A 16,264-nucleotide genomic window follows, 5' to 3' on the forward strand; every position below is an offset into this window, starting at 1 on the left:
TTTCCCTGGGCTCCCAGAGAAGACAGTGCTCCATTCAGAGTCAGAGTATGCTGTCCCCCTGCTGAGTCCTAGACATCCAGAATGGAGAGGCAGGACACATGTCTCACAACAGCAGTAGCAGAACTGGCTACACTGAGTGAGGTGCTCCCATGTGCCAGGCACTGTGACAGACACATCACAAATCTTCATTTTAACATTTCCTCCACTTCCTCACCAGCACGTGTTATTTCTTGCCATATTGATTGTCGGCATTCTGACTTGTGTGAGGCGGTATCTCATTTTGGGTTTAATTGGCATTTCCCTGATGATAGTGATTCTTTTAGCCCTCTGCAGGTCATCTTTAGAGAAATGTCTCTTCAGATCCTCTGCCCATTTTTTGTCAGATTATTTGTTTTCTTGGTGTTGAGTTGTACGTTTTATTTATATATTTTGGATACTATCCAAATATATTGTTCACAATTATCTTCTCTCATTCAGTAGTTTGCCTTTTCGTTTAGGTGATGGTTTCTTTCACAGTGCAAAAGTTTTTTAGTTTGATGAAGTCCAAGAGTTTATTTTTGCCTTTGTTTTCCTTGTCTGAGGAGACCTATCCTGAAAAATGTTGTTGAGGCTGATGTGCACGAGATTGTTGCCTGTGTTTTCTTTTAGGAGTTTTATGGTCAGGTCCTACCTGTTGGTCTTTACTCCACTTTTATTTCACATCTGTGTAAGACAAAAGAAAGTAGTTCAGTTTTTATTCTTTTGCATGTTGTTCTCAGGTTTTTCAATACGATTTACTGAAGAGACTGTCCATTGTGTATTCTTGTCTCCTTTGTTATAGACTAATTGATGAGATAAGCATGGGTTTATTTCAGGTGGTTATCCTGTTCCTCTGATCAATGTGTCTATTTTTGTATCAGCATCCAAGTGTTTTGATTACTATAGTTTTGTAGTATAGCTTGAAAAGTGCGATTATGTCCCTAGCTTCTTATTCCATGGAATAGAATTTGAAAGGTTAAACAATTTACCAAAGGCCACATCTTTTGTGAATGACAGAGCTGGATTTCAGTCTCAATCCATCTGATTCTGTTTATCACCAATGATTTCTTCCTCCTCCTCAATTCATCTTTGTGATTATCATTCCATTAGGAGGTGTTCCTTGTACCCAAATCAAAATTTAAAAGATATGAATGAATATAGGATAAAAATTAATTTCCTTTCTTGTCACATAATTACGTTCCTTCAAGGCAACCAATGTTAGCAATTTCCTTATTTTTTTTTCACCAGAGTTAATCTATGGATATTGTTGAGTGAGAAAAACAAGATATTAAGACAGTGACAAATTTTGCACAACAGTGCTTTTTAAAAAAAATTTATTTTCAGCATAACAGTATTCATTATTTTTGCACCACACCCAGTGCTCCATGCAATCCGTGCCCTCTCTAATACCCACCACCTGGTTCCCCCAACCTCCCACCCCCCACGGCTTCAAACCCCTCAGATTGTTCTTCAGAGTCCATAGTCTCTCATGGTTCACCTCCCCTTCCAATTTCCCTCAACTCCCTTCTCCTCTCTAAGTCCCCTTGTCCTCTATGCTATTTGTTATGCTCCACAAACAAGTGAAACCATATGATAATTGACTCTCTCTGCTTGACTTACTTCACTCAGTACAATCTCTTCCAGTCCCGTCCATGTTGCTACAAAAGTTGGGTGTTCATCTTTTCTGATGGAGGCATAATACTCCATAGTGTATATGGACCACATCTTCCTTATCCATTCATTCGTTGAAGGGCATCTTGGTTCTTTCCACAGTTTGGTGACCGTGGCCGTTGCTGCTATAAACATTGGGGTACAGATGGCCCTTCTTTTCATGACATCTGTATCTTTGGCGTAAATGCCCAGGAGTGCAATTACAGGGTCATAGGGAAGCTCTATTTTTAATTTCTTGAGGAATCTCCACACTGTTCTCCAAAGAGGCTGCACCAACTTGCATTCCCACCCACAGTGTAAGAGGGTTCCCCTTTCTCCACATCCCCTCCAACACATGTTGTTTCCTGCCTTGCTAATTTTGGCCATTCTAACTGGTGTAAGGTGATATCTCAATGTGGTTTTAATTTCAATCTCCCTGATGGCTAGTGATGATAAACATTTTTTTCATGTGTCTGATTTTTAATATCTTGATTTTCTCACTGAACAATATATCTTGGGTATATTTACCTGGGAAAAAGATGTGTAAACTGCCTATTTTTAAGAAGTATTTATTTATTTATTTACTTGAGAGAGAGAGAGAGAGAGAGAGAGACAGACATTGAGTAGGGAGATGGGCAGAGGAAGAGGGAGAAGCAGACTCCTACCTGAACAGGGAGCCTCATTCAGGGCTTCACCCCAGGACCCTGAGCTCATGATTTGAGCCCAAGGTATATGCTCCACCAACTGAGCCAGACAATATACTGTCTTGTTCTTTTAAATGGTGGAATATATTACATTTAAGTTTGTGCCATCATTTAATTAATCAGTCTAATAGTGATGGACATTTAGATCTTCCAAACTTCTGCAATCTTATGCTGTTATAATTAATGCTACAACAAATTTCCTTATGAATTAATAATTTAGCATTTAGCAAAAATACACCTGTTTCTTTACATTTGTAATTTTGTTAGGTATTGACAAATATACACATTCCTGTCATTAGCATGTCTGAACATGTCTGTTTTCCACACTGTGCTAACATAGTAGTTTAGTCTCAAGAACTCTTTTTGGTCTTTGCCAATCTGAAAGATGAGAAGTGGTGTCACATATTTAATACTTTAGGAATTTAACATGTGAAAAATAGCACAGATATGTAAATGCATATGAAAGTACATCAAACTCATAGATTTAATTTGAAGACTAATAAAGTAACAATCTCCTAATTTGAGGAGTATTACATTGCCAGTACCTTGGAAGCTCCCTGGATATTCCTGCCCAATCTATCCTCTCCTGCCAGAGAGAACCACATTGCTGATGAGTTTTAATCATTTCCTTGCTTTTCTTGAGTTTTATGACCAATGTATACATCCTTCAACAGCATAGTCTAGGCTTTCCTCTCTCTAAACTCAATATAGGGATGCCTGGGTGGCTCAGTTGGTTAAGCCTCTGCTTTTGGCTCAGGTCATGAGCCCAGGGTCCTGGGATGGAGTCCTGTATGGATCTCCTGGCTCAGCAGGGAGCCTGCTTCTCCCTGTGCCTGCAGCTCCCCTTGCTTGTGTTCCAGTTCTCTCTAACAAATAAATAAATAAAATCTAAAAAAAAAAAATCCTCAATGTCAGTTGAATCTTTATAGGTTTTCTTTTTGTCTTGATTCCTTAGTCAATATTATGTTTGCTAGACTCATTAACATTTACGAGTATGGCTGAATTCATTAATTTATATTGCTAAATTCCATTATATGAATGTAGCACAGTTTATTTATACATTCTACATTGATGGATCATTGGGTTGCCTCCTAGTTGAATGCTGCTATAAATGTTTTATACATTTCTCCTTGGTACATGTATTTCCAACTGTCCTGTTTGCGTTTGTGTCCAACCCTTTCTCCAGTGATGTGTAATACATCACGTGTGTTATATATCAAATCTCCAAACATGCATGTGTCCATTTCTGGGATTTCTCTTCTTTTTAAAAATTATATTTTATTTAATTCAACTAATAACAGATACTGTATTATTAGTTTCAGAGGTAGAGTTCAGGGATTCATCAGTTGCATATAATACCCAGCTCTCATTACACCAGATACCCTCCTTAATGCCCATCACCCAGTTACCCCATCCCTCCACCCACCTCCCCTTTTATAACCCTCAGTTTGTTTCCTGTATTTAAGACTTTCTTATGGTTTGTCTCCCTCTCTGTTTTTGTCTTATTTTATTTTTCCCTCCTTTCTTCTATGAGCCTGTGTTTTGTTTCTTAAAATCCACATGTAGTGGGACGCCTGGGTGGCTCAGTGGGTTAATATTCTGCCTTCAGCTCGGGTTGTGATCTCAGGGTCCTGGGATCGAGCCCCACATCGGGCTCTCTGCTCGGTGGGGGCCTGCTTCCTCCTCTCTGCCTGTGTCTCTGCCTACTTGTGATCCCTGTCTGTCAAATAAATGAAAAAAATCTTAAAAAAAAATACACATGTAGTGAAGTCATAGGATAGTTGTCTTTCTCTGATTGCCTTATTTCACTTAGGATAATACCCTCTAGTTCCATCCATATTATTGCAAATGGTAAGATTTCCTTTTTTGATAGCTGAGAAATATTTCATTGTATGTGGTGTATACATATACATACATACATGTATGTGTGTGTATGTGTTGTGTATATGTATGTGTGTGTGTTTATATATATGTGTATATATATATGTATATATGTATGTATATATATATCTTCTTTTCCATTCATCTATTGATGGATGTCTGGATACTTTCCATAGTTGGACTATCATGGACATTGTTGCTATAAATTGGGGTGCAGATACCCCTTTGGATCACTACATTTGTATCTTTAGGGTAAACAGGCAGTGGTGTGATTTGCCGGGTTGTAGGGTAGCTCTATTTTTATCTTTTTGAGGAAGCTCCATGCTATTTTCCAGAGTGGCTGCACCAGCTTGCATTCCCACCAACAGGGTAGGGGGGGTTCCCCTTTCTCCACATCCTCACGAATATCTGTCATTTCCTGACTTGTTAATTTTAGCCATTCTGACTGGTGTGAGGTAGCATGTCACTGTCCTTTTGATCTGTATTTCCCTGAGGCTGGGTGATGTTGAACAGTTTTTCCAGTGTCTGTTGGCCATCTAGTTGTCTTCTTAGCAGAAATGTCTATTCATGTCTTCTGCCCATTTTTTGACTGGATTATTTGTTCTTTGGGTGTTGAGTTTGATAAGTTCTTTATAGATCTTGGATACTAGCCCTTTATCTGAAAAGACATTTGCAAATACCTTCTCCCATTCTGTAGGTTGTCTGTTGGTTTGTCGACTGTTTCGTTTGCTGTGCAAAAGCTTTTAATCTTGATGAAGTCTCAGTACATTACTTTTGCTTTAGTTTCCCTTGCCTTAGGAGACATGTCTAGCAAGAAGTTGCTGCATCTGAGATTGAAGAGGTTGCTGCCTTTGTGTTCTCTTCTAGTATTTTGGTGCATTCTTGTCTTACGTTCGGGTCTTTCATTCGTTTTGAGTTTATTTTGTGTATGGTGTAAGAAAATGGTCCAGTTTCATTCTTCTCCATGTGGCTGTCCAGTTTTCCCAACACCATTTGTGGAACAGACTGTTTTTATTTCCGCTGGACTTTCCTTCCTGTTTTGTCGAAGATTAGTTGACAGTAGAATTGAGGGTCCATTTCTGGGTTCTCTATTCTGTTGCACTGATCTATGTGTCTGTTTTTGTGCCAGTAGCATACTGTCTTGAGGATTACAGCTTTGTAATAAGCTTGAAGTCCAGAATTGTGAGGCTACCAGCTTTGGTTTCCTTTCCCAACATTCCTCTGGCTCTTCGGGGTCTTTCCGTACAAATTGTAGGATTATTTGTTCCAGCTCTGTGGAAAATGGTGATGGTATTTTTTTTTTTTTTAGGTAGCCATTGTAATTAATTGAGCAAGAGCTAATTAACAAAATGTTCTTTGTGTATGTGTGTGGTTTTTTTTTAAATTTTTTATTTTTTATAAAGATATATTTTTATCCCCAGGGGTACAGGTCTGTGAATCACCAGGTTTACACACTTCACAGCACTCACCAAAGCACATACCCTCCCCAATGTCCATAATCCCACCCCCTTCTCCCAAACCCCCTCCCCCCAGCAACCCTCAGTTTGTTTTGTGAGATTAAGAGTCACTTATGGTTTGTCTCCCTCCCAATTCTGTCTTGTTTCATTGATTCTTCTCCTATCCACTTAAGCCCCCATGTTGCACCACCACTTCCTCATATCAGGGAGATCATATGATAGTTGTCTTTCTCTGCTTGACTTATTTCGCTAAGCATGATACGCTCTAGTTCCATCCATATTTTCGCAAATGGCAAGATTTCATTTCTTTTGATGGCTGCATAGTATTCCATTGTGTATATATACCACATCTTCTTGATCCATTCATCTGTTGATGGACATTTAGGTTCTTTCCATAGTTTGGATATTGTGGACATTGCTGCTATAAACATTCGGGTGCACGTGCCCCTCTGGATCACTACGTTTGTATCTTTAGGGTAAATACCCAATAGTGCAATTGTTGGGTCATAGGGCAGTTCTATTTTCAACATTTTGAGGAACCTCCATGCTGTTTTCCAGAGTGGCTGCACCAGCTTGCATTCCCACCAACAGTGGAGGAGGGTTCCCCTTTCTCCGCATCCTCGCCAGCATCTGTCATTTCCTGACTTGTTGATTTTAGCCATTCTGACTGGTGTGAGGTGATATCTCATTGTGGTTTTGATTTGTATTTCCCTGATGCCGAGTGATATGGAGCACTTTTTCATGTGTCTGTTGGCCATCTGGATGTCTTCTTTGCAGAAATGTCTGTTCATGTCCTCTGCCCATTTCTTGATTGGATTATTTGCTCTTTGGGTGTTGAGTTTGCTAAGTTCTTTATAGATTCTGGACACTAGTCCTTTATCTGATATGTCGTTTGCAAATATCTTCTCCCATTCTGTCAGTTGTCTTTTGATTTTGTTAACTGTTTCCTTTGCTGTGCAAAAGCTTTTGTTCTTGATGAAATCCCAATAGTTCATTTTGGTGGTGGTATTTTGATGGGGATTGCACTGTATGTGTAAATTGGCCTGGGTAGCATGGACATTCTTTTTTTAAAGATTATTTATTTATTTATTTGACAGAGAGAGAGATCACAAGTAGGCAGAGAGGCGGGCAGAGAGAGGAGAGGAGGAAGCAGGCTCCCTGCTGAGCAGAGAGCCCGATGCGGGACTCGATCTCAGGACCCTGAGATCATGATCTGAGCCGAAGGCAGTGGCTTAACCCACTGAGCCACCCATTCGCCCTAGCATGGACATTTTAACAATATTTGTTCTTCCCATACGTGAGCATGGAATGTTTTTCCATTTCTTTGTGTCTTCCTCAATTTCTTTCATGAGTGTTCTATAGTTTTCAGAGTACAGGTCCTTTCCCTCTTTGGTTAGGTTTATTCCTAGGTTTCTTAAGGTTTTGGGGGGCAATTGTAAATGGGAATGATTCTTTGATTTCTCTTTCCTCTGTCTCATTGTTGCTGTATAGAAAAGCAACTGATTTCTGTGCACTGATTTTTATACCCTCCACCTTGCTTAATTCCTATATGAGACCTAGCAGTTTGTGGGTAGAGGCTTTTGGGTTTTCCATATCGAGTGTCATGTCATCTGTGAAGAGTGAGAGTTTGACTTCTTTGACTAGAAGCGTTTTATTCCTTTTTGTTGTCTGATTGCTGAGGCTGGGTATTCTCGCACTCTGTTGAACAGCAGTGGTGAGACTGGTCATCCCTGTCCTGTTCCTTAGGGGAAAAGCTCTCAGTCTTTTCCCATTGAGAATGATATTCCCTGTGGATTTTTCATACATGGCTTTTATGATAATGATTTTCCCTCTATTCCTACACTGCGGAGAGTTTTAATCAAGAAAAGATGCTGTATTTTGTCAAATGTTTTTTGTGCATCAGTTGAGAGGATCATATGGTTCTTGTCCTTTCTGTTCTTAGTGTGATGTATGGTATCTCTGTTCTTTTCCATTGGTTTATTTGTCTGTTGCCGTGTTGATGTTATGCTGCCCCAATCAATATTGCTTTATAGTATACTTTGATATCTCGTAGGGTATGTCCCTTTATCCCCACCCAGATAATGTCTTCAAATGTCTCTGGGCTGTTTTTAGTCCTTTGTTCTTCTGTATACATTATGGAGCCTTCAAATGTCTCTGGGCTGTTTTTAGTCCTTTGTTCTTCTGTATACAATATGGAGCCTACTTCTTAAATTGTACAATAGTTATTTTGGGGGTTGAAAATTGGCATTACATTGAATCTATAGATGAATTTGAGGAGAACTAATATCTCCATAGTGAATTTCCTGGCCCATGAATAGGAAACATTACTCTATTTTAGTATCATTTAAAATATATATTAATATATTAAATTAACACATATTAATTTGATATAAAATTATATAATAATATGATATATATTAAAACATATGCTAAAGTTTGTATTATATATAATTCTATACTAAAATTTATATTTAAATATCTAAACATGCATGCTTATATTTAAATATATAAACATGTACATTTATATTTCTTCACATGTTGTAAAATTTCATAAACTGTTACTGGAATGTGGAAATGCAATATGTTTTCTTGTACATTGATTTAGTGTTGAGGAACACTCTTTCCAATATTTGTAATATATCTCAAAGGTATTTAGATTTTGTATATAATAGGCAATAATAGCACCAGTGAATAATGACAACTTTCGTCTCCCTTCAAATTTGATAGGCTTGTCTCTTTTCTTGCCCTACTGCCCTGTCTGGGACCTCCAGTTCAATGCTGAAAGTTTTTGTTTTTGTTTTGTTTTGTTTTGAACATGGCTTGGTCTTGTTTGAAATGCTCTGATTTCACCTATTTGGGTAATTACGTTCATCATCTGTTGTCTGTGACCACGTGGGATGTTTGATTTGGTCATGTCAGTAAAGACGTTCATTGGAGGCTGTAATCTCTTGAAGATTTTAGGGGTCATCCTAACGTGAGATAAATGGTTATGAGTCGTAATAAGGCAGGAAGTGATCAGCGTATAAGCAGAGCTGTGAAATCCTCCATTTGTCAGTGGTCTGTTCTAGACTCTTTGGTTACCTCCAAAAGCATGGACTGAGTTGAAGGGTGGTTTTCTTTGCTTCTGAGACCTTTAGATCAGGAAGCGTTCATGTTTGCCTCAGGGCTTGGACCTTCCCTCCCAACTAAGAGTTGGGGCTGCTCTAAGGATGGGGAAGTGGGTGGAGAATGGCTCTTCCCACCTGCTGGCAAGGGGGAGAAGGGCTTTGAATGAGGCACTTGGAGGATAGTTAAGTGTCCTGAGGCTTACATTCTGGACTTGTGCTTCTTCAAAATGAAAATATCTTATGACTTCTCCTGTTAATATATGGTCATTGTAAATATATGATACTCACATAGGCTTCTCATACTTCTTATATATTTTCCATAGGTATTGTAAAACTTTTCTAACTGCAGTGAATTATATACAGCCCCTCTCGTGTACTGTCTTGTTATTTCTTGTAGTTCTGGCATTTGAGTAAATTTTTTTTCAGTTAAAGAACATTTGTTGTTTTTCCTTCTTTTCAATATTTATGTCCCTTGTTGTCCTCATCTCGTCTAATTATCTAGACTGCAAAGTGATGTAGACATTGAAAGCTGGTGACCTCATCCAAGTCACAGACATGCTGCATGCTGATGTTCTGATACTTTATTTCATGTCAGGGGGAGTTTCCTCTATTGAAGTGTGCCACTTTCCTTTTTTTTTTTAATTTTTAAGATTTTGTTTATTTATTTGACAGACAGAGATCACAAATAGGCAGAGAGAGAGAGAGAGAGAGGAGGAGGAGGAAGCATGCTCTCTGCTGAGCAGAGAGCCCGATGTGGGGGTCGATCCCAGGACTCTGAGATCATGACCCGAGCTGAAGGCAGAAGCTTTAGCCCACTGAGCCACCCAGGTGCCCCTGAAGTGTGCTCCTTTTAAAAAGTCAGAAATCAATGTTAAGTTTTATCAAGTGACTTATCAACATCTGTTCATGAGATTACTTTTTCCTCTTGAATCTATTAATAGAATGGTTGCAATAGATCTCCTAATCTATCCTAATGTTAGAAACCTTGAAGTCCCTTACAAAACTGGGTATCATGTACCATGTATTTAATATGCATTGATTTAAATCTATTCAGGTTCAGTGTATGACTTTTTCATTTGATCAAGTTTCTTTGCTCATTCATAATCCTATTATTTCAAATGTCTTCATGCTTATACTTGTCTACTGCTATTTCTCTTAAGATTTCCATGAGCATACTTTTTTTTCAATATTCCATTTATCTAAGAGAGAGAGCATGAGAGAGAGGTGACAAGCAGAGTTGGGGCAGAGAGGGAGGGAGAAGCAAACTCTGAGTTGAGTTGTTGAGAGGTGAGCCAGAAACTTGATTCCATCTCAGGACCATGGGATCATGACCTGAGCCAAAGGCATCTGCTAACTGACTGAACCCCTAGGTGACCCTCAACAAGCACATTAATACTTTTGTTATTTTAGTATCAATGCATTATACTCATATATTATAAGATTCCCTTTCCCACCACATCCTTCTTAAGATGAGATCTTCAATGGGATATAAATATACATCTTTTTCTAAATTTCTCAGCTTAATAAAGTCATCTAGAATTGTAACTAGAGTTACACCATTGCTTTGTTGTCACTGTTTACCTCGATGCATTTCCTCATAATTTCTTCATATATTTGTCTTAGCACATTTGGTATCAGGTATTCATTAGACTTTTTAAAATTTTATTTTTTCAGTCTTCCAAGAGCCAATGTTTATGCACCACACCCAGTGCTCCATGAAATGCCCTCTTTAATATCCCCCACCAGGCTCACCCAACCTCCCACGACCTACCCCTCCAAGACTTTGTTGGTCTTCAGACATTTAGACATGCTCTACTGTGTCTTAATTACTGTATAGGTCCCAGTCCCTCCATTATTTATTTGTAACTATTTGTTGGTAGAACTTTGTAAACAAAATCTTTTTGAATAAGGGATAATAGGGCTGTGTGCTGTCTGGGTTTGCACGTACCAACAATGTCTTTTCAAGTGTCATATAGGTGCAATGGTCAGGGTGTGTAGTGTTCAGATTCTCAGGCCTTTTCCCTCAGCACTCTGTCAGCCTTGTTCCTCTGGCGTCTACATTTAGGGCAGCAGAGAAGCAGGACAGCAGCAGCCAGATTCTTGGTCCTTGTTGGGAAGTACAGTTTTATGCTCTGGAAAACTCTATAGAATTCTTTTGGCATATATGAGAATCAGAACTTACCTTTGGATGGACTGTATATAGGTAGGTCTTTTGGTACAATTCTTGCCTGGTGATTGATGAACATTTTATGAACCAACATACAGAATTTCTGTTCAGTGAAATGTTTTTCTCCTTTGTTATTTGTCTTTCATCTGTTCTGTTTCTTCTCCTGAATTACTCAATGGATTCCTGTGGTGTACCTTTAATGTCTCCTACCTGTTCTTAATTAGCCAACTTCTCTGTCTTCCTCTCTCTCTCTCTCTCTCTTCTTTTTTCTCTCTCAGCCTTGGAGAGAAACTTAGGTTCTTTTTATTTTAAAAATTCAGTTTTAAGTATTGTTTTGTCTACTTTTAAATACTTTCTCCTGGATTTTGTTTGACTGACAATGTCAATTTTTGCCCCTAGGACAAATTTTTATCTCCTAGTCACCTTTTCTGCTCCTAGCTTCTCTTTGATCGATGGTTTTTGTTTTTAGTGATCCAATGGCCTCCCAAATCCCACACAGAACCCACTGAGATTTTTCTTCACTGTCTCACTATCTTCCTGCAATAACTCTTTTCCAGGAAAGGCTGTTTGTTTTGATGACTAGTTTATTTCCTCCCTATTGAGGTAAAAGTTCATGTCAGCTCTCGGAAGCTTTCTATCCCACTCATTCTTTTAACTGGACTTCTAGATTGCTCACTATTGGGAAGTGGCTTGGAATTTCTCACAAGTCAGGGGTTTATTCTTAGGTGTCTGCTAGTGAACATCACCTTCCTCTCCCTCTGACTGCCATGTAGGGTTGGGTATTCTTGGGCAGAAAAGCGATTGATGGTCACCAGTTGGCTGCATGCATGGTCGAGTCTGGTCAGGAAGTGAGAATTCATTTGATTCTCCTAAATACATCTCAGTTTCCACATCACTCTGATGGGCTCTGGGAGGTCTCAGCTATCCAGAGACAGAAGTCAGGGGGTGAATAACACTCTCAACAAGGGGAAAGGAAAAAGGCCTGGGTGTTTGACCCTTACATCAGTTTTGCCACCACCTATGCATTCTCCTTTGTGCTCCTGAGGTGTGAATGGTTTTCTGGTGGGGACCATGACTGAGGACAAGAAAAGAGGTCAATTTTGGAGACATGGGAAGAGAACAATTCAAGAAACAGTTTTAGGAATTAATATGAAAATAAGGAGAAAGAAACAATAAGCACAGAGATAAATATTACTCTTGTTTAATATGGAGTAGGATATGTTGAAAGGTCCATGAATCAAGGACCCATCCAAACTTGTTCAAAGAAAGAGGCCAGGGAGCAATTGAATTATAGATCTTTAGCCCAGTGATTTTATAAGTTAAAAGTAAAACTTGAAGAGTTATTTTCCCTGGACATCAAATAGCTCAGTATTCATCCCAAGGATAGATGAGTATAGGGCTTGACCAACGGTATATACTTGTGTAGAAGTGCTTCTAGAATGGGACAGAAACGTCCTATTAAATGCTTCCTATTCACACAAAGCATTCTGTATAATTGGATATGCCTCTGTACCTTTGACTAAATTGGCCCTTTATCTTATCCTCTGAGCCCCTCAGGTGAGAGAAACTAGGGAATAGAGATCTATCAGGACCCCTCCACCATCACTGGATGACGTGTTTGCGTAGGACAAGGTTCTTCACAGTGGCCTTCACATCCTTGTTCCTGAGGCTGTAGATGATGGGGTTCAGCATAGGGATCACCACCCCATAGAAGAGGGAGGTGAGTTTGTCTGAAACATCCTGCTTGTCTGCCCCCAGTGGGGTCCTTGGATTTGGGCTTTCTGTACACAAAGAGCATAGTTCTGTAGAACCATGAATGTGAGGTAGGCAGAGCAGGTAGAAAAGGCCTTTTTCCTTCTCTGAGCTAGGGTTATCCTCAGGTTGGTAGCAATCATAATCACATAGGAGATGAAAGTGTAGTGAGCTGAAATGCCCAGAAGGATCACATTGGCCACTGCCATAGTGATCAATCACATTGATGAGATGTCAGTACAGACTAACTTCAGGACAGCCAGGATGTCACAGGTAAAGTGGTTGATGAAGTTGTCCTCACAGGAGGGTAATCCTGTCCCTAAAGATGTTTTCACCATGGCAGTCATGCTTCTGGCTGTCCAGGAGCTGACAGTCATGGGCACATAGGCAGCTTGTTCATCACCAGTAGGTACCTGAGGAGGTTACAGATGGCCAGATAGAGATCAAATGCCATCATGCCCAGAAGCACACACTCTGTGGCTCCCATGGCAAAGCAGATAAGCATCTTCACACCTAGGCAGAGAAGGGGATGGTTTTCCTGCAGATTAGGAAGCTGTTGAGAATGAAGGGGCCTGAGGTGGTTGTGCAGTGGATCTACAAGAAGGAGGGGTTCCCAGGGAAGAAGTGCATGATCATGTGCTGGTAGTAGGTAGACACAGTCCCCAGGATGAGGACCCCATTGCCCAGTAGGAGCACTAAATAGATCACGAAGATATGCACAAAGAACATTTGGCATGGTAGGAAGGACTGGCGCTGTGTGGTCTGTAGGGGATTTAGGAGACCAGAATACCTTCATATACAAGAAGGAAAGAGATTGGGTATATCCATGTAGCGATACTAAACCTAATTAGGAGTGAAGGTAGAAGCTATTGGAGGGTAGAGTTAAGCACATTCGAGGAAGAGTTTGCAAGGGCTGAATGAAAAACCTAGACTCTGGAAGTACTGAATTCTTTGTTACTGGAGATGTCCAAGAAATGACACTTGACTAGGGTCAGGGACATTGGAGAGGAACAGCACGCATCCTGTGCATAGGGTTGAACAAGAAAATCCCTGAAACCTCTTCTAACGATGATATTGCATGGCTCTACTAAGTGTCTGAAGTTTGCTTAAATGGCTACTAGATGGCATTTGTGTATTTGAAAGAGCAAGATTATTCCCTACTGGTGCAAAGTAGAAAGTAGTAACAGGACTAACATTAGAATCAGAAATTTTATTAAACAAACACTCATCCTTAGGCAATTCATTCTAAGAAATATAAGAAAATGTAAATATCACTTGATCAAAAACTTCCAAAATCTGTTCTCAAAAAAGAATTCACTTTCCAAATTATCTTTTTATGAAGTCAGCCATATTCAAAGAATTTCATAGAACTTGACATAAAAATGCTTCTATTTAACTGCTGACACCCCTGAATCTCTCATTTACCCTTTGTGTCTATTGCTCTATATAGGGACGGTGTCTTACTCTGTTCCACATGGCACACAGCACTGGGCAACATTCATGATATGACCAAAACTGGCATCTAATAATTCTATTGTGCTTACCATTTAGAAAGCACTTGTTTATAATAAGTAATTCATTTGAAATTAAGTGGTTAGATGTTAAAATATGAATAAGTAGACTGGAAAAGGTTAGGCAACCCACTGAAGGTCATAGGTAAGGAAAAACTTCCCAGTTTTTATCCTGCTGAGCTATGGAGGCTCAGGAAATGCTACCGAGTTTACATCTCTTGAACATTCACAGTGTACTGTGGCATATTAAAGCTTTGAGAAGTCCTGGACCAAAGAAAGGTGTTAAATTTTAGGCCCCCAAAGACTTCAAATATACTTAGCCTCTGTCTATCTGTCTGTCTATCTCTATCTCTGTCATCTTTCTTTTTTCTAGAATGTGAGTTATTATCCAAACAAATACCAGCTTTTTTAAATGGGAATTGCTGTAAGTGATGGGCATCAAATTCAAATCTATACTCCTTCTTGCCGTTAACTTACAAGCAGTATTTCATAATGTGAAGTGCATTGAGAAAAAATAGCCTCAATTTTCTCATAGCTAAAAAGAAATGGGGTGTTCAGAATAGCTTGTTTCCACCCAAAAGCTCTCTATGTGGAGAAGTTGTCTGTGTCTCTTCTTATACTTCAGCCAAACTGACTGTCTTCCAGAAACAGTCCAATATGAAAATTCCCATTTCCTCCTTGTTCCTGTGACTCTCCTGGGGAATCCAAAAGGGATGGCAACAGTGCTGGGAGCGCCCTCTCTCCTCCGTGCACTGGATGTGTGCAGGCCATTCACCAAACTCGCTTTGATGATTCCTCTCTCCTTCGTTTTATCATGTGTTCAGAATGTCTTTGTGAATTCAGTTAGAGATCTGCTGTGTGGCATCTGTCAAAACTCTCAGCTGTATGGCTAGAACTCACAAGATGTTCAGTGTATACACTGAAAAGTTAAACGTTCTCTGAAAATGGACAGAAGAGCAAGAGAGGATTCCGGATCACGTGACTTGTCTATCGGTTGGCATCTATAATGATGAGAAGTCCTTTATCCCATAGGGTGGGAACATAGAGGAGCCCTCCATCACTGGGCGAAACATTTCTGAGCCACCAGGTTCCTCACAGCAGCCTTTACATCCTTGTTCCTGAGGCTGTAGATGATGGGGTTGAGCATGGGGATCACCAACCCATAAAAGAGGGGGATGAGCTTGTCTGAAAGGTCTTGTTTGTCTGCCCCCAGGGAATCCTTAGACTTGGGCTTCCCGTACATGAAAAATAAGGTCCCATAGAAGATGACCACCACAGTGAAGTGGGCAGAGCAGGTGGAGAAGGCCTTTCTCCTCCCCTCAGCTGAGGGGATCCTCAGGATGGTAACAATGATGAACACATAAGAGATGGAGATGAAGAGAACTGGGGCCCCCAGGAAGATCACGTTGGTCACCCCCATGCTGATCACATTGATGGAGATGTCAGCACAGGCCAACTTCAGGACAGCCAGGATTTCACAGGTGAAGTGGTTGATGACATTGTCCCCACAGAAAGGCAGCTGAATTGTCAAAGACGTGTGTACCACAGAAGCCGTACCACCAATAGCCCAGGAGCTGGCCGCCATGGGCACATAGGCAGCCTTGCTCATGACCACGGGGTACCTCAGGGGGTTACAGATGGCCACATAACGATCAAATGCCATCATGCCCAGAAGCACACACTCTGTCCCTGCCATAGCAAAGGAGAGAAACATCTGCACGGCACAGGCTGAGAAGGAGATGGTTTTCCTGGGATTGAGGAAGCCATCTAGGAATAGAGGGACTGAGGAGGTTGTGTAGCAGATGTCCAGGAAGGAGAGGTTCCCCAGGAAAAAGTACATGGGTGTGTGCAGGCGGGAGTCAAGGACGGTCACCAGGATGAGGACCCCATTGCCCAGTAAGATCACCAGGTACATCAGGAGGATGAGCACAAAGAACATTTTCTCCAGTTTAGGGTGCGCTGAGAGGCCCAGAAGAATGAACCCCGCCACAGGGGAGGACCAATTGCCTTTTTCCAT

General features: G+C 40.3%; 1 protein-coding gene across 1 annotated transcript; it reads right to left on the bottom strand.

Annotated features, from left to right (window-relative positions):
• Positions 1-15,304: 15,304 nt before the first annotated feature.
• LOC309846959 (olfactory receptor 2S2-like) lies at positions 15,305-16,264 on the bottom strand (the record flags this gene model as incomplete). Its single annotated transcript, XM_082696611.1, has 1 exon — positions 15,305-16,264. The coding sequence occupies one exon, from the start codon at positions 16,262-16,264 to the stop codon at positions 15,305-15,307; it is 960 nt and encodes a 319-aa protein (XP_082552737.1).

The sequence above is a fragment of the Mustela nivalis genome (assembly GCF_964662115.1).
Source record: "Mustela nivalis genome assembly, chromosome: 13".
In the NCBI taxonomy this organism is placed as follows: domain Eukaryota; kingdom Metazoa; phylum Chordata; class Mammalia; order Carnivora; family Mustelidae; genus Mustela; species Mustela nivalis.